Raw genomic sequence first — 23,383 nt, forward strand, 5'->3', positions numbered from 1 at the left:
TGACACAGGATGGGGTTCCCTGGTCCTAGCACTTGATGCTCCCCACATGACGGATCAATACACTGAGGGTTGGGGTTAGGAATTGTGACTTTATTCGGAAAGCCAGCAGACTGAGATGATGGAGGGACTAGTGTCCCAAAGAACCATCTTACCTATCAAAGCTTCTTTGATACTAAAAGGGGAGAGAGGGTGTGGTTGATTGTTGCTAACTTCTTGGTGCGGGAATCCTTTGTTCTTGCAGCTGCCCCAGTAGGTCGGGTCATGATGTTTCTGTAAACCTCCCACAAGACAAATGTTATTCTCTGTTCTGCAGGGGTTTTGTTTTGTCTTTTTTTGCCATTTCTTGGGCTGCTCCCACGGCATATGGAGTTTCCCAGGCTAGGGGTCGAATCGGAGCTGTAGCCGCCGGCCTACACCAGAGCCACAGCAATGCGGGAATCCGAGCCACTTCTGCAGCCTACACCACAGCTCATGGCAATGCCAGATCCTTAACCCACTGAGCAAGGCCAGGAATTGAACCTGCAACCTCGTGGTTCCTAGGCGGATTCGTTAACCACTGTGCCATGATGGGAACTCCTGTTCTGCAGTTTTAAATCTCTATATGAATGGAAACGTGTTACACCTTTAAAGGCCAGAGCCTGGAGAATGGGCTACCCTATCTATTTCAGGTTGTAGGCAAAGACAATAGGATACAAAGGTTAAAGTAAAAGCAGCAGATTCAGCATATAATCATATGTGTTCTTCCCTATTACAGTGGCAAACACAGATTTGAAGGTACCCTCCCCTCCCCACCCCCACCCCCTGCCAGTGTTACCCATCCAGCGTTCTTATTCATCAACTTACGTTGGGCATAGGTTGAGGGCTGCTGCTGGGTTGGAGGGCAGGATGGTGTCAATCCCCCAGAAGGTGGGAGGTGGGTCCTGGTGACCAGGGCAAGCCCTGGGGCAGAGAGGTGCTGGCAGGTGGGCAGGTGCATTGATGTGCTGTGGGCAGGGATGGGTACAGCACCCACAGTGTCATCTTACAGCCCCCTCTTCATCCCTCCCTGGAGGATTTTTTTTTCCTTCTGAGGGCTGCACCTGCGGCATATGGAAGTTCCCAGGCTAGGGTTGAATCGGAGCGACAGCTGCCAGCCTACACCACAGCCACAGCAACGCCAGATCGGAGCTGCATCTGCAGCCTTTGCTGCAACTTATGGCAATGCTGGATCCTTAACCCACTGAGTGAGGCCAGGGATTGAACCTGTGTCCTCATGGATCCTAGGCAGTTTCCTAATCCCCTGAGCCACAAGGGGAACTCTTCCCCTGGAGTACTGATGTGCCTGTGGATTCCACGTCCACCCTTTTCTCTTTTGCTCTACATGCTTTTGGCAGGCATCCATCTCTAACATCATGGCAAACATTTAGTGTGTGTCCCCGTCTTGCCAGGGCCCCTGGATCCCTGTCTGAGCGCCAGCTGCCTCCTGACATCTCTGCTGGAGACTCTGCACATGCAGCAGTGGCCTTGTCACCTTACTGCCGTAACATTGTCCTGTTCTTACTGAAGAGCAATGACCATCTGCTTATCTAGATGCCTGTGCTGGAAATGTGGCCCCACTCTGGACTCCTTCCTCTCCTTTGCCACTGCATTCATGGGTCGGCAACCCACTGAACTCATCCCTCTCTGGAGTTACGGGGCTCCCCACCTGTCCACACCTCCATCGTTGTCAGGGCCCAGGCCGCCACTGTTTCTCCGTGGAGTGTGGCCAAAGCCTCCAGCGGGTCTCCCAGCCAGGCCCCCTTCCAGAGCCAGCCTTTCTTTGCTAAGGCCTTTAGGATGGCACCTGCCTCTGCAGCATGGGCCAAGCCCATCTTCCTCAGCCTGGCTCTCAGCATCTTTAGTGCCTACCTGCTGTTCCCTGAGGCCTCCTTCCCCACCACACCTGGTGGCCAGCTGGGCTCAGAGTCTCTGAGAATCCCCTCCACCACCATAATCCCCCTTGATGGCCATCTTCTTGCAGGAATCCTGGGTTTCTTGCCCGGAGGTGGGGCACACCCACAGCCTATGGAAGTTCCCAGGCCAGGGATGGAATGTGAGCCACAGCTGCAGCCTAGGCCACAGCTGCGGCAATACCAGGTCCTTAACCCACTGCACCACAGGGGAACTCCTGATTCAGGAATCCTTTGAGATGCTGGCAGGCATATAAATGAGTGCTGTAGCCAAGGACCCCTACTCCCCCAATATCCCTCAGGGGCCCCCCGTGACCAGCCCCAGAGCCAAGAATGATATGACTTCCAAGTGGCCCCTCTATCCTGCCACCTTGCCACTTCTCTACCCATGATGGTTCCTGGAGTCAGAGAGGCCTGCGTTTGCACCCAGACTGACTGTACCACATTCCAGCTGTGGAGACCTGTTGCTTAACCCCTCAGAACCCAAGTTCGCTCATCTGCAAAAGGGGTGCTGCCTTGCTGCCTTGCAGGTTGTTAGGAGGCTTGGGGATAGCATGCACGTCAATGCTAGCGTCTAAAGCCAGAGTCCCAGGAAGCCAATCTATGTGCAAATCATTTATAAAGGAAAGGCCCCAGGGGAGAGTAGGAGTGGAATTGGGAGAGCAAGACAGGGACAGGAGGGAGGCAAGTGACGAGAGGCTGTCAGGCCAGGGCCCAGGAAGGGCAGTTTTCCGTCTTGGCCCCCTGGGGGCTTTGCAGTGTGGGTCACCTCCCAGATTTTCTCCACCAGAGCCTAAGGGCAGGACCACTGGTCAGCCACTGGCTGACAACGGTGTTAGCGCAAGTCTGCGTGCCCAGCGCGCAGTGAGGGGCCATACAGGCTGAAATGTCAGCGTTTGGACTAGAGAAAGGTTTATGGCAGGGCCATGCAAGGAGAGGGGTGACTTGTGCCCCCCCAAATATCCCAAACTCCTCCAACCAAAATTGCAAAGTATTTTTATTTTTTTCTTATGTATTTATTGTATTGCCATGTCATTTATTTTTTGAATTGTTTTCATAATGATTTTTCTGTTTTCCATTATAGCTGGTTTACAGTGTTCCGTCAGTTTTCTACTGGACAGCAAGGTGACCCAGGCACACATACATGTATACAGCAAAGTATTTTTAAAAATTTTTAATTTATTTATGTTTTTTACTCAATGAATTTATTACATTTGTAGTTGTACAATGATCATCACAATCCAGTTTTATAGAATTTCCATCCCACACCCCCAGTGCATCCCCCCACCCCCGAAACTGTCTCCTTTGGAGACCATAAGGTTTTCAAAGTCTGTGCGTCAGTATCTGTTCTGCAGAGAAGTTCATTTTGTCCTTTTTTCAGATTCCACATGTCAGTGAAAGCATTTGATGTTGGTGTCTCATTGTATGGCTGACTTTACTTAGCATGATAGTTTCTAGGTCCATCCATGTTGCTAAAAATGCCGGTGTTTCATTCCTTTTAATGGCTGAGTACTATTCCACTGTGTATATGGACCCCATCTTCTTGATCCACTCCTCTGTCGATGGACATTTAGGTTGCTTCCATGTCTTGGCTATTGAAAAGAGTGCTGCAATGAACATCAGAGTACATGTGTCTTTGCGAGTCATGGTTTTCTCTGGATAGATACCCAGGAGTGGGAAGCCAAGTATTTTTAAAGGCAAAGTGAGGGAGGGGCATGGTTGGTGGTTGCAAACTTCTTGGTGCGGGCATCCTTTGTTCCTGCAGCTGTCCACAAGGTCAGGTCACCTCCAACTTCAGAGGGGAGCTAAAGCAGAGGCTCTGGGGGAACAGCCAGCCTCTGGATGGCCCCACAGGGTCCTGCTCGGGTACAATAGCCCAGAGGGGAAAACAAGAAGTTCCCAGGCACTTTCTGAATGAAGATGGGCGAAATGAAGGCTAGTGTCTCAAAGACAATCCTCCAAAAATAGAAAGACTAAAATGAGGGACAAGGACATGGGTGGACCATGAACATTGTCCAGTCTGACTTGGCGTGTGATAAATGCCTAATAACCCTGGCCCTTATTGTGACAATGTGGCTACGCTTAGCATCACCACAGCCACGCAGCAACCACTCCACTTCTTACTATAGTTATTAATTTCCTTGGCTTGGGTGGGCTGAAACTTTCAGACAGATGCTCTGAGCCCCGTGGGTAGGTAGATAGGGAAATAAATCTGGCAGAAAGAAGAAGCCTAACCCCAGCCACGCCGCGGAGATTCTAGTGCCTGCTCTTCCACGGTGCACTTACTCCTGGAGCATCTCAACCCCGCACGCCCATCCCAGCTCCCATCCCATCTGAAAGAGCCCAGCCGGGTCCTGCTGTGGGGTGGTGGGTGGGGTGGAGGCTTGGCTTGGGGCCCACTTGGACACGATAACAGCTCCCGGGGGAGCGGGGGCGGCTCGGGGGAGGTGGCTGAGTCAGTGAGCGGCACAGTGGCCCGCCCACCAGCCGGGCAACAGCAGCTGGAGCCGGAGGGAAAGGCTGCTGGGAGGGAGATCAGGCCTCCCCCAGGGCAGCCACCCCCCTGGCACAGCCCAGCTTGGCCCTCCACCTCCTGCCTTCTTTTCCTCCCTGCTTCCTGGTGGGCCTTGGGCCAGCGAAGGGCCTCAGAGGCTGTGAGTGTACAGTGCCAGGGGGTGTTTTAACAACATCTAGGCTGCCAAGAGCGCATTATTCTCTTACTGCAATCCAAGGGATTGCCCAGGAGATGCGATATTTTTGTAGGGAAAAAAAGAAAAAAAGTTCTTTAAAGCTCTGAAAGCCCTGTTGCGTTAGGAATGATATAGTGGGTGTCTGAGAATCTGGATCCTTCCTCAAGGAACAGACAGGGGCTCAGAAACTGCTCTGTGTTTGCCTCCTTCACTGGAGAGTGTACATCGGGTGTCCCTAGGACGTTAACACGGAAGGAACACTTTGTGCAAAGGCAGAGGAGTAGAAGAGAACGGGTTCGACAGCTTCAGAGAAGAGAAAAGCTGAGGATCAGGACTCTTGGTTGTCGGAGAGAAAAGTCCTCCTGGCTTAGGCCAAGACAAGGAGTTCTTGGTTCATGATGGAAAGAACAAATGACTGACAGCTTTAGGAATTGCTGGATCTAGGGGCTCAAACAATGTCCTACCATATGATCTTCCTTCGCCTCTCTGTGTTGCTTTCCCTTGGCCTTGCCTCTGCCCTCGGGAAGGCCTTTGCTACTTGAGGCCCTCGCTTCCATCCTTACACCTCCCCAGCCTCAAACGCAGTAGAAACTATTGGGAATTTCTTTCCCAATAGTTGCAGCAAAATCCTGTGCCTGACTCTCGTTGAACTGACTTGGGTCATGTATCCATCTCTGGCTGACCAGGCCTGGTCCATAGTCCCTTCTGTCAAGTGTGGGCCTTGCTCCAAGCCCTGGGGTTAGTGGGGCTCGGAAGGTGAGTCACGTGATGTGTTCCATCTCCTACTTTCTGTGCTTTTTTCTCGGAAATCATATGTGCTTCCACAATTTCATTTCTCCCTCTAGCCTTGACCTCCACTCAGGGACCCCTGGGCTCCATTTCCAGTCCCCACCAAAGTTCCTCTCTTCAGACAACAGTATTAACACCCACAAATTGAGCTTTCACTATGTGCGAAGCCCAAGCTGGTTATGTTACTGTGTAATTGACTCCTCGCAGCACCCCAATACTATGAGATAGGTGTTCTTATTGCCCCCATTCCAAAGGCGAGGAAACTGAGGCACAGGAAGGTTTGCTCCTGAACCAATGACTAGAGTCAGACAGGCACAGAGCTCTGATTGGCCAGATAATGAGTCATGTGCCCAAATGTGGAGCCAGGATGTGGATGGGCTGCCACTGAACTGCACAGATGGAGAGAGGAGAGGGGTTCTCTAAATAAAAAGCATGTAGGAAAAAGGGCGAATAATGTAGGATGGGAGAAATAGATGCCCCCTAAACTAGGTGGTGGCAAATGATGGTAACCCACTTTGGACTGGTGTGGGGGAAGAGGGAGCTGTGCTGTCTTAAGGAATAAAAGGAAAGTTTGGAAGCCAGATGGGCTGGAAGGATGGGGTGCAGCTGGCCTTCAGGAACAGCTGGAACCAGGCACTCACACTGTCAAGAGTCCCTGGGCTCTGCTTTTGGCCTTTCTTCACTTCAGTGGATTCCACGCTCAGATTTCTAGAGAAGGGCTTGGATTGGCCAGTTCTAGGTCACATGATCACAATGGGCCAATAGGTTGTGCCCAAGAGGGTGGGCCCACAGCAGAACACGGCAGCTCCTGGGAGACCCACAAGGCTGAAGCTGAGGGAATAGCAGTGGTGGTTTCTAGAAAAAAGCGGAGTCGGGTACAGGGTAGATAAAAGTGCAGGTGTCCCTTACAGCAAACATGATGTATGTAAGAGCTGGGATGCTTATAGCTGCAGGCAATAGAGAACATCATACTGGCCAGCTTAGCCACCAGGAAGCTCTTAGGGCTGGTGGCTGGCGGGGGGGGGGGGGGGGGGGCAATGAGGTCACCTTTCCATCACTCTGCTTAGCAACTAGTGTCAGTCTCATCCTAAGGCAGGTGCCCTCCAGGCCATGAGATGGTTCCCAGTGGCAGTCATCTAACAGATGAGAAAAGATGGCATATAGTTCACGTGCCTGGCGGGACCAGTAACCATCATTCCAAGAGCACCACGCTCTGACTGACTTAGGCAGGGGTTCCTGAGCCGGTCCGCGTGAGGAGGATGGTTGGCCATGATTGCCTTACCTCATCGGGACCCACCCTAGAACCCAGGTCTTCTCTAAAACGACTTGATTCCCCCAACCCGAGGGCATGGGGTCGAAGGAACGCAGGGAGAGTCCACCCTGTGTGTCTTCATCTCACGCCCTCCCTGCCTCCTCCGTGCAGGGGTCCTGTGGCTGTCGGTGGTCTCCGAGGTGCTCTACATCCTCCTGCTGGTGGTCGGTTTCAGCCTCATGTGTCTCGAGCTCTTCCACTCCAGCAATGTCATCGACGGGCTCAAGCTCAACGCCTTCGCGGCCGTCTTCACGGTGCTCTCAGGTAAAAGGGCCTTGGGCAACGCGGCAGGAGCGCACTAGCGCCCACCCTGAGCTCAGAGGCAAGGGAAATGCAGGCGGCGGCACCCCTCTCGGGCTAAGTCCTGATTGGTCCACCGGAGTGACCGTGGGCCAATCACCGCTCTTCTCTGAGCCTCAGTGTTGCAATTTGCAAAGTGCGGTTTGTTGGCTTCCTTATACTTTCATTCAGCCTTGTTTATTGTCTCGTGGGCCGGATAATGTGCTATTAAGTGCTGGGGTTATGGTAATGAATGGAAACAGACAGTTCCAGTGCTTCATGGAGTTTAACACGTTGGGAGAGAGGTGAATTAGCTAGAGATGTATTCAAGATGATGAACCCCACGTGGATGCGTGATGGATTGAATTTGTGGCACACGGGAGAGGGAGGTGATGCTGAGATGGGGCGGACGGTGGTGTCGTCCACCGGGATGTAAACGGGGAGTGGCGGGCACATCACTCCTCGGCTTTAGCTTATTTGCCCTTGAGGCATCCATGGGGAGATGGCCAGCGGGAAGCTGCATGAAAAAACACATTTGAAAAAGCTCAAGGGTGAGTGTGGCGTGAGCAAAGACGGTGGGCAAAGGCCAAGGATTATGAGGGGTTTAGGAAGAATGAGATGGTGGCGGCAGCATCTGACTTTGGGAGGTGGAGACAAGACTCCAAGAAAAGGTCACTGGATTTGGTGGCCAGGCGCCCAGAATAGTTTCAGCAGATCCTGGGGGGGGGGGGGGGTTAGGTGGAGGGCTTGCCAGAAGGAAGTAAAAGGAGCCTGCAAACCATAACTTCAGGAGGCCTGACAGCTAGAGCCGTGGCTTGGCTGTGGATGACATCTGTTCCTAAAAAGCCAAATGTAAATTGAATTTCTATAAATCTAATCCTATTCTTCATGCGCCGGAAGAACCCTCTATTTAATGACACCGAAATGATGAGCCTTTTGGTGAGGGAAATAATCACCCCCTAATTGAGATATGTATATGTAACAGAAGGAGCTCTCAAAGAAGAGAATTCAGGAAATTAGAAATTAGAGCATGCTCCATAGATCAGAACATGTGCGTTGTCGTTCCCAGGATGTGGGAAGTCTAACCAGAAGAGTCAAGAGAAGCAAAGAAAAATAGTGTGATCCGTGCAGCACAATGTTGATTTTGGCCCCCGTTTACCCTGTTTTCAGCTATTCCAGATCAAGAGACTATTTATTCGTTTTGTTGTTGTTGTTGACGATGTTACATGTGTCTATTATGCTTGAAATCAGTTTTCACTCGTGGTTCTTTTTTCATATTTTATTTAAAACTTTAAACTTTTTTTTCTTTTTAGAGTTTTACCTGCAGCCTATGGAAGTTCCCAGGCCAAGGTTTGAATTGGAACCGCGAGCTGAAGCCTACGCCACAGACACAGCAACACCAGATCCCAGCAGCATCTACGACCTGTGCCACACCTTGGGGCAACACCAGATCCTTAACCCACTGATGGAGGCCAGGGATCGAACCTGCATGCTCACGGACCTTGTGTCCGGTTCTTAACAAGCTGAGCCACAAGGAGAACTCCTTTTTTTTTTCCCCATATTTTATTCATTTACTCAACCAACGCTCACTGAAGGCCTGCTGGGCTCCAGGCACTATACTAGATTTGGGGGAGTTGAAGACAAAAATAATGACTCAGTCCTTGGCTTCTTGAAATTTGTGATCTTGTAGAGACACAGACTCATCAAATGATTGTAACACTGGTGGGTTGAGCTCCATGAACCGGGCGTGGTAAGTCCTGGAGGGGAGCACATACATTTGCCCCGGAGGTGGGGATCAGTGGGGCCGAGCATGGGAAAGTCACTCTTTGAGCTGAGACTTGGGGAAAAACTTGAAGGGAGTTCCCATTGTGGCTCAGTGGTTACGAATCCGACTAGGAGGAACCATGAGATTGCGGGTTTGATCCCTGGCCTTGTTCAGTGGGTTAAGGATCTGGTGTTGCCGTGAGCTGTGGTGTAGGTCACAGACCCGGCTCAGATCCTGCGTTGCTGTGGCTGTGGTGTAGGCCAGTGACTACAGCTCTGATTTGACCCCTAGCCTGGGAACTTCCATATGCTGTGGGTGTGGCCCTAGAAAAGACAAAAAAAAAAAAAAAAAGCAAAAAAACAAACAAAAAAAACTTGAAGGGTTAGCTTGAGGGACAGCTCTGGGAAGACATTCCAGGTGGAGGGAACAGCATAGGCAAAAGCCAACTAATGTGGCATATATTCTGGAAACTTCCACGTAGTTCAAAATAGCAGGAATGTAGAAAGTCAGGAACATGGGAGTGTTGAGAGATGAGGCTGGAGAGCCAGTTGAAGGTCTTGGCGCTTTGAGTGGCCTGTAAATTTTATCATGCAGGCAATAGGGAGCCCTCGAAGAATTCAGAGCCAAGGGTGATATTTGCCTTTGGGGATGAGGGTTTTAGGGCGCAGCATGGAGTGGAGCAAGAGGAGGCTGGCCAGGAGGTGAGGCCCCAACCCCTTGCAGCAGCTCTGGGAGTGGGAGATGCACAGTGTGCTCCAGCCAGGAGGCGAGGTCAGCGGGGCTTGCCTATCAATTAAGAGAAGTGGACAGAGCCGGGTGCATATGGAAAAACGGAGACTCCAAGTCAAGGGTTCCTAGTGTCGAGTCTGCGGAATTCAGGGAATCCATGAACCTGGATGAGGAGGAGTTTGCAGTTTTATTTCTCTAACTTGTAACTGACATTTAATTTGTCCTTCAAATAGGAGCAGAGGCAGCCAGTCACAGTAGTGGGTGGCACCTGTGACATAGTCGCCAATAGGAATCCACGTTTTTCGTGTCACGCTGCAGTTGTGGCCAGTTGTCTTGAATGCGCTCGTTGGAAAGTGCAATACTTCCTAGAGCTTCTTCTGAATCCATCTTTCTTCCTTCCTTTCTCCCTCTTTCTTTTTTCTTTTCTTTTCCTTTCTTTCATCTTTTTCTTTCTTTCTTAAGGATGGCTGATTTACAATGTTGTGCCCATTTCTGCTGTACAGCCAAGTGACCCAGTCATATACATACATGCGTTCGTTCTCTCATATTATATCTGTTACCAAGGAAGCCTGTGTATACAACTCATTCGTTTGAATAGGTTGCTCACTGCATTTCAGGACGACTGGGTTCCTCTGTGATGCTGTTATTTTATTTTACGTGGTTGAAAATGTTATCCTGGGGAGGGGCCCCTAGGTCCAGAGGGCCAGAGCCCTGACCTAGGCTGGCAGGATGAGCAGGTACCACGGAGATGGGAAAGATGGGAAAAGAGCAGGTGGGGGAGATGATGGGCCATCTTGAACAGGTTGGGTGTGATGTGCTGTGGGGCCTCCAGGCTCCTTTTCCTCTTCTGTGGTTTCATCTCTCCTTTTTCTTTCTCTCTACCAAGCATCAAAGAATCCCCTCCATTATTCTAAGCATCCAGCCCGCCGCTCCACCTGCTAACTCGAGTCAAAACAAAAGCTGGTGGTCAGCCCCAGGCAGCCGGCTCCAGTTCTTTAGCAGTTCTTCTCATTGTGGAGCGGATTGGGGGCTCGTCCCCTTACCTCAAAGGGCTTAGCCAAGTTCTCCCCCCTCGAAAAAACCCCAGTTTCCTTTCAGCGGGGAGTCCCACTGCTAAAGAAAATGAGATCATCTCCGAAACTTCAGGCAGATAAACAAGGCAGGGCTCAAAGAGGTTAATGGACTTGCCCAAGATTGCACAGCTGGTCACTTGTGGAGCCGGGATTGAACCTGGGTCCTGCTGGCTTCAGATGCCCTGCAGGAGTGACCTGGCAGGCAGGGAGGGGGGAAGACTTTTAAGTCCTCAGGAAACAGGAACTGAGAAGTAAGTAGCAGCCAGATAATGTAATAAGACCAAAGCAGCAAGTGATGGAGAGAAAGGGATTCTGGGAAAACCTCTACTGGGAGAAACATGAGACCAGGAGAGAGGCAAGCTTCAGACCTGCCTGGCCCGGAGGAACCAGGAAGCTCCTTGAGAATAGGGTGGTGGGGGGGCGGGGGGCAGCAGTGAGAGGCCTGGAGGAGGTTGGTGGGTTTCTGCTTTGCTCCTGAAGGAGGGGAAAGAGCAGGGTCTGCAGAGCCTGTCAACTGAGTTTGTGTGGGGAGAGGGTTTGATGTTGATGCAGCCAGACCAGTTCCCACCCAGGGGTCCTCAGCTCAAGGTCAGTGTCTCCTGGGGTAGAGGAGAAAGCAGAGTTGGAGCAGCCCCTACTCGAACCAGTTATTATAATTAATTATTGTAGGAGTTCCCATCGTGGTGCAGCAGAAATGAATCCAACCAGGAACCATGAGGTTGCAGGTTTGATCCTTGGCCTCGCTCAGTGGGTTAAGGATCTGGCATTGCCGTGAGCTGTGGTGCAGGCCGGCAGCTACAGCTCTGATGAGACCCCTAGCCTGGGAGCCTCCATATGCCGAGGGTCCTTTTGTCCTAAAAGGACAAAAGACAAAAAAAAAAAAAAAAACATTAATTATTGTAATGACCCAATGGATAAGGACTCACCATCATAGCTAACACCGACTGAGATGCCGTTATCTCGTGCCAGCACTGGTCTGAGTTTGCTGCATGTGTTAATGTCTTTATATTCCTTGGTGTCCTTGTGAGAGGGACTGACATTATTCCCATTCCACAGGTGGGAAAACTGACTTGCTTGGGAAGTTCCTGTTGTGGCTCAGCAGTAATGATCCTGACTAATATGCATGAGAATGCGGGTTCCATCTGGCCTCGCTCAGTGGGTTAAGGATCCAGGGTTGCTGTGAGCTGTGGTGTAGGCTGGCAGCTACAGCTCTGATGGGATCCCTAGCCTGGGAACTTCCACATGCCACAGCGGCAGCCCTAAAAAGCAAAAAAAAAAAAAAAAAAAAAAAAGCAACAAAACAAAAAACTGCCTTGCCTGCTGTCACATCACTGGTAAGTTATTGAGCCCAGAGCCTACACAGGGCTTGGAGCAGAGATTGTCCCCCAAGACTTCAGGTTGTTGTCATCATCATTATCATTATTTTCTTCCTAGCTGTCCCTGAATAAACTGAAGGGCGGTTCTTGGCCCCAGGGACCAGCCCTGTCACGGGAAGCTGGGGTGGAGGGATTTGGACTCTGAAGGGAAAGGAGAAGCGGTGTCAAGAGCCGGCCAGCGGGGCTGTGTCCCCAATCCTGGCAGGAGTGTGGTTGCAAAGAGCAGGTTGGTTCCCTGGGAGCTGGAGGCGGAGGCTGAGACTACTGGCCCACTGGTCCAGAGCCCCAAACCCACAGTGCTTCCGGGGACCCCTTTAATTTTGACTGCTTTGAAAATTGGAACAAAACAAAATAGCATCGTAATGAAGACATAAGAATGGATCTAGACTGGATTATATATTTTATACCACTGCCGTTATAAAATGTCATTTTTTTTTTTTAGGGCTACACCTGTGGCATATGGACGTTCCTGGGCTAGGGAGTGAACTGGAGCTACAGCTGCCAGCCTACCCCACAGCCACAGCAGTGGGGGATCCGAGTCGTACCTGCGACCTGCACCGCAGCTCAGGGCAACGCCAGATCCTTAACCCACTGAGCAAGGCCATGGATTAAACCTCCATCCTCCTGGGTTTGTAACTGCTGGACCACCACAGGACTGCCATAAAATGTACTTTTTAATATTTCTTTTGTGGAGGGACGGGCCCAGGAAGGCATGGGGCCCATGAAAGTCATCACGTGGCGTTTCTCCATCTCTCGGGACTAAGGGGGCTCCAGCTGCCAGCGGCGCCCCTCGCCCTCCCCCTCCCCCAGTCCTATGATGACCGCAGAGAGGTTCTGGGCAAGACAGAGCTTCTCAGGTCCCTTCCCCCCACTGCCCCGAGGGGATGTGGGAGCCCAGGCTGGAAGATGTCTTTCCTTCCCCAGTTTCTCTCCCCAGATGCGGCTCATTGACTTAGGAAGAAAAGAAGGTCATTTGGAGAATCTCTGCATGACCCACTCACCACCGTGGGCTTTTAGTAAAAACTTCAGGGGCAGGAAGAGAGATGTGCCTCTTTCCAGGGAATTATCAGACCTTGTGGAGAAGTTGGCAAGAGTCTATTTTGTTAAGTTAACGAGAAAAGGGTATGTTGCCATAAAATAAAACATGACCACGGTTGAGGTAGCTCTTTGAAGCTGGGAAACTAGAACCTTATCTCTTAGGCAATCTTGGAATATTTGGTTTCATTATAAAACCTGTATTTCACTACCCAGTCCATCACTATTAATCTTGTATGTATTTATTTTTATTTTATTTTATTGGTCTTTTTTTTGCCTTTTCTAGGGCCGCTCCCGTGGCATACGGAGGTTCCTAGGCTAGGGGTCGAATTGGAGCTGTAGCTGCTGGGCTACGCCACAGTCACGGCAATGCTGGATCTGAGCCATGTCTGCGACCTACACCACAGCTCATGCTACGCTGGATCCTTAACCCACTGAACAAGGCCAGGAATCGAACCCACAACCTCATGGTTCCTAGTCAAATTCATTAACCACTGAGCCACGATGGGAATTCCTAATCTTGTATTCAATTTCTTAGCCTTCAACCATGTTTTATACATGATTTTATTGCATTATATATGTAATGCGTGATTTGAAAAAACATTTTTGAGGGGCTGAGCTTGTGGCATGAGGAATTTCCCAGGCCAAGGATCAAACCTGCATTACAGCAGTGACCCAAGCCACAGCAGTGACAATGCTGGATCCTTAACCTGCTGAGCCATGGTGAACTCTGATTTGAAAATTTCTAATTAATTTTAAAAAATATGCAGAATACCTTCAACTTGAAAGACAATTGAATGGAGTATGATGGGAATGAAAATCTTTCGATGCTTTTGTGACCAAAAAACACAGGGCTGGTGGATACTTTGAATAGGGATTAAAGTTAGAATTTTGGGAGTTCCTGTTGTGGCTCAGCGGCTTAAGAACCTGAAATAGTGTCCATAAGGATGCAGGTTCGATCTCTGGCCATTGTCAGGGGTGAAGGATCTGTTGTTTCCAAGAGCTGTGGTGTAGGTTGCAGATGTGGTTCAGATGCCACATCGCTGTGACTGTGGCATAGACTGGCAGCTGCAGCTCTGATTTGACCTTTAGCCTGGGAACTTCCATATGCCGCAGGTGCAATCGTAAAAAGAAAAAGAAAAAAAAAAAGAGAGAGAGAGAGAGAGAAGCTTGTACGTTTTTCTTTGAAGGAATTCTAACCTTGTGAATTGAGAATGACTCCCGAGGATTTAGACTGAGAAGCATTAAAGTCTTAACCATGACAAACACTTTAAACAGTTTCAGGAGCTACTTTCAGAGTGAAGTCTGAGTGGAGGGCAGGCCTGGGAGGTGGGCAGCACCCAGGGGTTTTGGATAGAAGTTGGGGGACCAGGAGACCTGGTGCCCGAGGATCAGAGCATGCAGAGCCCATGGTGCTGCAGACACCAATGGGCCACCCTAAATCCACCCCAGGAACCAAGTTGTGAGGCGTGCAGAATGCTCCCTGCTCCTCTTGAACCACCTCCGACCCCAGGAGCCATGAAGCCTGTGAGTGTCAGGAAGGCAATTTGGCAGGGCCATTGGCCTTACGATCTGGACCGAGGCTGCTGTCTGTGAGCAGAGGTGAGCTGGTTAACCCATCGTCTTTGCCTTGCATTGGCTGCCAGGGAGCTTAGACCCAAGTGTTGGGGAGTCCCCATCGTGACCAGGGATTGAACCCGCATCCTCAGCGATGGTAGCTAGGTTCTTAACACTCTGAGCCACAACAGGGATGCCTTAAATTTATGTTTAAAAAGAAAATACAGGGAGTTCCCATCGTGGTGCAGTGGAAACGAATCCGACTAGGAACCATGAGGTTGTGGGTTCGATCCCTGGCCTCGCTCAGTGGGTTAAGGATCCGGTGTTGCCGTGAGCTGTGGTGAAGGTCGCAGACGTGGCTCAGATCTGGCGTTGGTTGTGGCTGTGGCATGGGCTGGCAACTGTAGCTCCAATTTAACCCCTAGCCTGGGAACCTCCATATGCCGCAGGTACGGCCCTAAAAAAGGACAAAAGACAGAAAAAAAAGTGTTGGATTCAGTCCTAGCAGCTTTCCCCCAAGTAAGGTTGCCTGTGGCCTTGAATTCCTCCTCCCCAGTCCATCCTTAACTTTAAGTAAGGTCCTTGGCGCTTACTCTTGATGTGATGAGTGTAGCTTCTTACTGTAAATTGCCACCTTGTATTTTAGGGTGACTTTCTTAAGACCCTAATTCCACTAGCAACTCTGCCAAGTTGGGCCTGTGCTAGAAGAATCTGTTGCTCGCAGCTCCCTCTGTTCAGTTCCCCTAGCCTGGCAAGACTGGGTCACTTGCTCATAGCTTAGAGAGCAAGTACTTTTCTGTATTTTTGTGTCTAAAAATGCGGAGCGTGTAAGTCAGAGAAATTCATATTTCCAAATGATTAAAAGTTCCTTTGGAATTCCCGCTGTGGTGTAATGGGATTTGTGGCCTCTTGGGAGTGCTGGGAAGCAGGTTCAATCCCCAGCCCCACACAGTGGGTTAAGGATCTGGCATTGCTGTGGCTTAGGTCATAAATGTGGCTGGGATCTCATCTCCGGCTTGGGAATTCCATGTGCTGCGGGGCAGCCAAAAAAGGAAAAAAAAAAAAAAAAAAAAAAAAGTCTTTTGCTTGCAAGTGACAAGAATCCATTCAGATTAGCCGAAGAAAGAAAGGGGAGATGGTGGTTGAACTCTATTGAATCATGTAATTGAAAAGTACAGGGTAGTTAGGCTTCAGGCATGGCTGCATCCAGACGATCATGTCATGAAGGATCTAGCTGTGTCTCCAAACTTCTTTTACTGTCATTCTCCATCAGGCTCATCCATGTGGAAAGAGGATGGTCACCAGCAGCTCCAGGCTTATATAAGATTCCAGAGATAGAGAAAACTCCTTTTTTCTCGTTCCTTCCGTTCTTCTCATCCCCTCCCTCCCTTCCTTCCTTCTTTTCTTTTCTCTTCTTTCCTTCCTTCTTTCTTTCTTTCCTTCCTTCCTTCCTTTTTTCCTTCTTTCTTTCTTTTGCTTTTTAGGGCCACTTTATGGAAGTTCCCAGGCCAGTGATCAAATTGGAGCCACAGCTGCCGGCCACAGCCACAACAATACTGGATCCTTAACCCACTAGCAAGGGGAGGGATTGAACCTGCATCTTCTCGGATACTGGTCAGGTTTGTTCCCACTGAGCCACAACAAGAACTCCTTTTTCTTTTTTTCCTTCCCTTCCCTTCCCTTCCCTCCCTCTTTCCTTCCTTCTTTCTTTCTTTCCTTCTTTCTTTCTCTTTCTCTTTCCTTCCTTCCTTCCTTCCTTTCTTTCTTTTCTTTCTTTCTCTCTCTCTCTCTTTCTTTCTTTCTTTCTTTCTTTCTCTTTCTCTCTTTCTTTCTTTCTTTCTTTCTTTCTTTCTTTCTTTCTTTCTTTCTTTCTTTCTTTCTTTCTTTCTTTCTTTCTTTCTTTCTTTCTTTCTTTCTTTCTCTTTCTCTCTTTCTTTTTCTTTCGAGGGATCCTTTCCCGTAGTTCCTCCAAAACTCCAAGGAGGACCAGGATCAGACCAGTTAGGTTCATAGACTCATTCCTCAGCTAGTCACCAGGCTAGAGGATGAAGTGCTTCGATTAGCCAGGCCTGGGTCTCTAGGCACACCTATGGTGTGGGCTTAGCCCTGGACCAAGCAGGATTGTTACGCAGTGGTGGATAAGTGGTGGCCCACAGGAACTGGTTGACTGCGAGTCCCAGTGGTTGGGAATTGGTTGACTCGTCAAGTTGGGAGATTATCAGGAGGTCAGCGGTGGAGCTGAAGGACACAGATTCCCAGGACTGGTAAAGGTCTTCATGTGGGTTCCTCCAAGTCAGCCCCGAAGGTGAAGATATGGGTGCAAGTAGTGTATTAAGAGGTGATTCTAGGAGTTCCCGTTGTGGCGCAGTCATTAACGAATCCGACTAGGAACCATGAGGTTGCAGGTTCAGTCCCTGGCCTTGCTCAGTGGGTTAAGGATCCGGCGTTGCCATGAGCTCTGGTGTAGGTCGCAGCTTAGATCTGGCATTGCTGTGGCTCTGGCGTAGGCTGGTGGCTACAGCTCTGATTAGCTCCCTAGCCTGGGAACCTCTATATGCCGCAGGAAGCAGCCCTAGAAAAGGCAAAAAAGACCAAAAAAAAAAAAAAAGTGATTCTAGGAAGTTGGGCGGGACAGTGGAGATGTACAACAAGAAAGGAGGGCCAGGAAAGGGAGTGTTGGTGAGCTGGTGACCTCTGTTGGCCACTGGGGTTCCCTGCTGCTGGGGACCCTCCGAGAGACTATCCAGGACACCCAAGGGGTGAGAAAGTGGTGGAATGTATTCACTGACCTCCATCCATCACTGGTTCAGGATCACTCCTCAGTCAGTAACCCCAGAATTTCTAGAGGTCTCCACCTAAGAAGGCAAGTGTTTGAGGAAGGAAGCCACCAACACACATGGGAGCTGCCACCCAAAGCTGCATGTGACCTCTGGTGTCAGCTAGGTGGCATAGGCGAGGACAAACCAAGGTGAAAGGTGGTGCTCCAACACGAGCGTGTGCCCTGCAGTACAATTCCCAGGCTAATTGTCATCAGATGCCGTGGTCCTGAGCAAATCTGCCCCACCGCAGATGCCAAGGGTATGTTCAGGAGGTCCCCAGGCCACCCTGGCCTCTGACCAGCTGGCTCCAAGTTCAGCCTTCCCAGGACCCCCTTCGGTTTGACAATTCCTTAGGACCCTCAAAGGACTCTACAAAGTGCTATGCTTAGGATTACGGTATCATTATCAAGGATCAAATCAAGAGCAGCCAAAGGAAGAGACACCCAAGAGGAGCTTCTCAAACTCAGTTCTCGAAAGTTAATCTGGCCTGTGTGAGTCTCACGCCCTGAACCCAGGCATGCGAGGAACACTGCAGCTCTTTCATTTCTGGGAAAGCCCTTCATTTTAATTCCAGGCTCCCTTCCTCCTGGGATGGTACAAGATTTACTGTCAGAATTGGGGGTGGGGCTTCCTCTCTACTGCCTTCCCTGTGTCTGGTCTTATGCAGCGTCGTAAGGGCTTAGTCTTTGTCATTATCATCTTCACCGTACAGGTCCCAGTTCCTGATCTGACACCCCTGGGGCTAGAAGTGGTCCAGAATTTGGGACTTTTCAGATTTGGGGAAGTAATGGAATACCTAGGCCATCCTTTATGTAACGCCCCAGCTGGGGCTGGAGCCGCACCCTGTAAGCAAACACCTTCATCTTTCTGCAGCCAAACCCACACATAGTCATGCTAGGTGGGATAAATAAAGACAGTCAAGGAGTTCCTGTCGTGGTGCAGCAGAAACGAATCCGACTAGGAACCATGAGGTTGCTGGTTTGATCCCCAGCCTCGCTCCGTGGATTAAGGGTCCGGCATTGCTGTGAGCTGTGGTGTAGGTCGCAAACTTGGCTTGGATCTGGTGTTGCTGTGGCTGTGGTATAGGCCAGCAGCTACAGCTCCAATGGGATTCCTATCCTGGGAACCTCCATATGCCACGGGAGAGGCCCTAGAAAAGGCAAAAAGATTAAAAAAAAAAAAGGCAAAACAAAATTAAATAGACAGTTAATAGCCTCACATCCATTCAGGTCAGGTTTTGCTGCTAAGTGAGTTCAGGCCAAGTCAGATTTTGTGGCCAGATGAATTATGAAGAAGCTTTTGGGTATCAGAACTTCTGGGAATTTGAAATTGCAAGATAAGAAATTATGGGCTCCCATTTATTGAGCACCAACTGTCTGCCAGACATCATTTTAAACATACTCTCTCTGCTGAACCCAATGATGGTAGGTGCTATTATTACCCCCATTTCTTTTTTTCTTTTTCATTTTATGGCCGCGCCTGTGGCATAGGGAGGTTCCCAAGCTGGGGGTCAAATTAGAGCTGCAGCTGCTGGCCTACACAAGAGTCACATCAACACGGGATCCGAGCTGCGTCTGCGACCTACACCACAGCTCACAGCAACACCAGATCCTTAACCCACTGAGAGAGGCCAGGGATCAGACTCGCAACCTCATGGACACTGTGTTGGCTTCTTTTTTTTTTTTTGAATTAGGGCCACACTTGGGGCATAAGGAGGGTCCCAGGAGTTAGGAGTCAAATTGGAGCTGTAGCTGCTGGACTATGCCAGAGCCACAGCAACATGGGATCCAAGCTGCCTCTGCGACCTACACCACAGCTCACAGCAACGCCGGATCCTGAACGCACTGAGCAAGGCCAGGGATCGAACCTGCATCCTCATGGATGCTAGTCAGATTTGTTTCTGCTGAGCCAAGATGGGAACTCCTGTGTCAGGATCTTAACCCACTGAGCCACAATGGGAGCTCCCTATTATCCCCATTTTAAAGTTGAGAAAACTGAGGCCCAGAGAGAGTAAGTGGCAGTTCTAGCTTCAAAGCCCATCTGCTTTACTCTTGCAAGCATCCATGTGGGCTGCCGAGGAGCCTCTAGTGCCCTGTCCATCAGGGCTCTTCATTGCTAGGACCAGGTGGGAAATGGGAGAAGGGGGCTAATGACCTCAGCACCTGTGGTCCTATCACTCCCCATCAGAGGTCCCAAGTTCAGTGTTCACAGGGACCATGGCCATGACATAAATGAGTAAAGCTGTCCAGACGTCACCCAACAGTGTAAGTGGGGCCAGTGGCAAATGCGGGAGTGCATGCCCTGTCAGCACCCTATTGTTGCTATGGAGGAAGCTGCCGGGCATTCAAGGAAAGCCAAAACCTGGGGGTTGGGGGGGTGGTTAATGAAAAAATCTCCTGATTTTTAATTCAAAGCATTTTTAGTATAGTTGATTTACAGTGTTGTGCCAATTTCTGCTGTACAGCAAAGTGACCCAGTCATACATATATAAACACATTGCCTTTCTCATTCTGTCTTCCATCATGGTCTGTCCCTAGAGATTGAATATCGTTCCCTGTGCTGTACAGGAGGGTCTCATTGCTTTTCCATTCTAAATGGAATCGTTTTCATTTACCAACATCAAACGCCCCATCCATTCCTCTCCCTCCTGCCACCCTTGGCAACCACATCTGTTCTCTGTCTGTGAGTCTGTTTCTACTCTGTCGATAGGTTCATTTGTGCCATATTTTATTTTATTATTTTTTTGTCTTTTTAGGGCCACACTCAAGGCATATGGAGGTTCCCAGGCTAGAGGTCTAATTGGAGCTGTAGCTGCCAACCTACACCACAGCCGCAGCCACGTGGGATCTGAGCCACTGTCTGCAACCTACACCACAGCTCACGGCAATGCCGGATCCTTAACCCCCTGAGCAAGGCTAGGGATTGAACCTGCACCCTCATGGATACTAGTCGGGTTGGTTAACCACTGAGCCACAGCAGGAACTCCCATTTGTGCCATATTTTAGATTCCACATATAAGTGATATCATATGGTATTTGTCTTTCTCTTTCTGACTTAACATCACTTAGCATGAGAATCTCCAGTTCCATCCATCCATGTTGCTGCAGATGGCATTATTTCGTTCTTTTTTATGGCTGAGTAGTAGTCCATGGCATATATGTACCATCTTCTTAATGCATTCCTCTGTCGTTGGACATTTAGGTTGCTTCCACATCTTGACTGTTGTGAATAGTGCTCTTATGAACATACGGGTGCATGTATCTTTTCAAATGGTAGTTTTGTCTGGATATATGCCCAGGAGGGGATTGCTGGATCATAAGGTAGTTCTATGAAAATGTTTTTTAAACAGCCTTATTGAGATAGGATTTACACATCGTAAAGTTCACCCATGTAAAAGTTTGAAGGTTTTTGGTAATACCACAGAATCTAATTTTATTTTTGATTTTTTGTCTTTTTAGGGCAGCACCCATGGTATATAGAAGTTCTCAGGCTAGGGGTCCAGTTGGAGCCACAGCTGCTGGCCTATGCCACAGCCACAGCCACAGCCACATGGGATCCAAGCCACGTCTGTGGCCTACGCCACAGCTCACGGCAACACCGCCAGATCCTTAACCCACTGACTGAGGCCAGGAATCAAACCTGCATCATCATGGATACTAGTCAGATTCATTTCCACTGCACCACAATGGGAATTCCTAGGTTTAACTTTTTAATTCAAATTATTATTATTATTATTATTATTTTGTCTATTTGCTATTTCTTGGGCCGTTTCCGCGGCATATGGAGGTTCCCAGGCTAGGGGTCGAATCGGAGCTGTAGCCACCGGCCTACACCAGAGCCACAGCAACGCGGGATCCGAGCCGCGTCTGCAACCTACACCACAGCTCACGGCAACGCCGGATCGTTAACCCACTGAGCAAGGGCAGGGGCCGAACCCGCAACCTCATGGTTCCTAGTCGGATTCGTTAACCACTGCGCCACGACGGGAACTCCCTAATTCAAATTATTTAAGGCTTTGTGCCAGCCAACAAAACAGACTGCAGATCCTCAGCATCCTCTCCTGCTCCAGCCAAGGAAAAGCCACCCATTTTTGTCCTGAGGACTAGAAAAAAGCTCACACTTTCTCACCCTCCCCACCCCCGCCTCCGAGGCCCCTGTCTTAATCTCCCCAGTAAGTTAAGGCTTCCCAAGGTGAAAAACCAGAAGGGAAGGATTTTGCAGATGGGTTTTACTTCCCTCTTCCCTGCAAAACTTCTAGGACAAACAAGTTCAGAGCCTCTAACCCCCTGAATGAAGCAAAAGAAAAATGGAGAAAATAAAGAGGAAAAAACCCCATGAATTACTGGAGTTCCCTGATGCCTTAGCAGTTAAGGATTAGGCATTGTCACTGCTGTGGCTTGGGTTCGATCCCAGACCTCGGAACTTCCATGTGCTGTAGGCACAGCCAAAAAGTGAACTGAAAATTAAAAAAAAAAAAAAAATCATGAATTTGGGAGTTCCCATTGTGGCTCCATGGGTTAAGAATCTGACATAGTGTCTATAAGGATATGGGTTTGGTCCCTGGCCTCGTTCAGTCGATTAAGGACCCAGGTACAATCTGCAGCATAGGTCGCAGACACGGCTCAGATCCTGTGTGGCTGTGGCTGTGGCAAAGGCCGGCAGCTGCAGCTCTGATTCGACCCCTAGCTCCTGGGAACTTTTGTATGCTGTAGATGTGGCTGTAAAAAAAAAAAAAATCATGAATTACCATCTAAAAATATTATTCCACTGTGTCTATTGGCCTAACGATCATTTTTCATACTTAATGATTGACTTCAAGCGGGTGCTCATCAAATGCATGGTTCTTTTGTGGTAAAGTTCCAGCTCCTTTAGAGATTTAAATACAGAAGGTCTTTTTCTCACTTAGCCTCATGGGACCATTTTAGGGATTTTTTTTTTTTTTTACAAAGTCTGTTTTTGTCGTTTCTAGTTGGTATTTATCAAATGTTATTTTTGTAGAATAAAATCCGAGCTCCTTCCCAAGACTCCAACATGTGACTTTTGCCTTCCTCTCTAATTTCATCTCCTACAACCCAGCCCCGCCCGGCTGGTCCTCGTGGGCTCTCTGGGCTTTGCTGCTGCCTAAGCCCGTGGTCCCCTCTGCTGGGCTGCCTTCCCCACAGGCTCATGTCACCTCCTTAGGAGATCTTTCCTTCCCCTTATCACTTCCACAATCTCCTGCTTGTTTTGCCTAATGGCATATACTGCTTTCCAAGCAGTGTCTCAAACATAGTGGGCATTCAATAAATTATTGCTGAGTGAATGAAAGAACTTGTATATATATACATTGGTCTTTTTGCCATTTCTTGGGCTGCTCCCATGGCATATGGAGGTTCTCAGGCTAGGGGTTGAATCGGAGCTGTAGCCACCAGTCTACGCCAGAGCCACGGGAACACAGGATCCAAGCCACGTCTGCGACCTACACCACAGCTCGTGGCAATGCCGGATCCTGAACGCACTGAGCAAGGCCAGGGATCGAACCCTCAACCTCATGGTTCCTAGTCAGATTCGTTAACCACTGTGCCACGATGGGAACTCCATGAAAGAACTTATATGTTAATTTGTGTCCTTGTCTGCTGTCCCACCTCTCCTCCTCAGACCAAATTTTCTCAACCTTGGCACCTTCTTCGCTGGATCTTTCTTTATGATGGGGGGAGAGGGGCTGGCCTGTGCCTTGTAGGATGTAGAGTAGCACCCCTGGGCTCTGCCCACCCGATGCCAATAGCACCCCCTCCTAAGTTGGGACAACCAAAAATGTCTCTAGACTTTGCCAGAGATCCCTTGGGAGGCAAACCCTTGCCTGATTGAGAACCGCTACCATGGACAGCGGCCCCTTGAGGCCATGCCTGTCTTCTTCTTTGCTGTATCCCCGTGACCTTGAATGTATGAGTGCCCTGCAGAGGTGACACCAGGGGGCTAGACCCCTCCCAGTGGGGTTGTTGGAGTTTGTGTTTTGGGGTTTGCACCTCGCCCCAATAGGACAAGCGGGGAC

General features: G+C 49.6%; 1 protein-coding gene across 6 annotated transcripts in view; it reads left to right on the forward strand.

Annotated features, from left to right (window-relative positions):
- The window catches only part of GSG1L (GSG1 like), a 241,675-nt gene that overhangs the window by 141,064 nt on the left and 77,228 nt on the right, over window positions 1–23,383 (forward strand). For 4 of the 6 annotated variants that reach the window (XM_021086437.2, XM_021086439.2, XM_085017126.1 and 1 more), the window contains one exon: window positions 6,831–6,983. The exons of the other annotated variants lie outside the window; for them this stretch is intronic. In XM_021086437.2, the coding sequence (XP_020942096.2) occupies window positions 6,831–6,983 (153 nt within the window). The remainder of the gene's footprint in view (window positions 1–6,830; window positions 6,984–23,383) is intronic. 6 annotated transcript variants of the gene reach the window in all.

The sequence above is a fragment of the Sus scrofa genome, chromosome 3 (assembly GCF_054392235.1).
Source record: "Sus scrofa isolate SSC_HxYL_T2T_F1_AM1 chromosome 3, Sscrofa_HxYL_maternal_Yorkshire_Landrace_v2.0, whole genome shotgun sequence".
NCBI classification, from domain to species: domain Eukaryota; kingdom Metazoa; phylum Chordata; class Mammalia; order Artiodactyla; family Suidae; genus Sus; species Sus scrofa.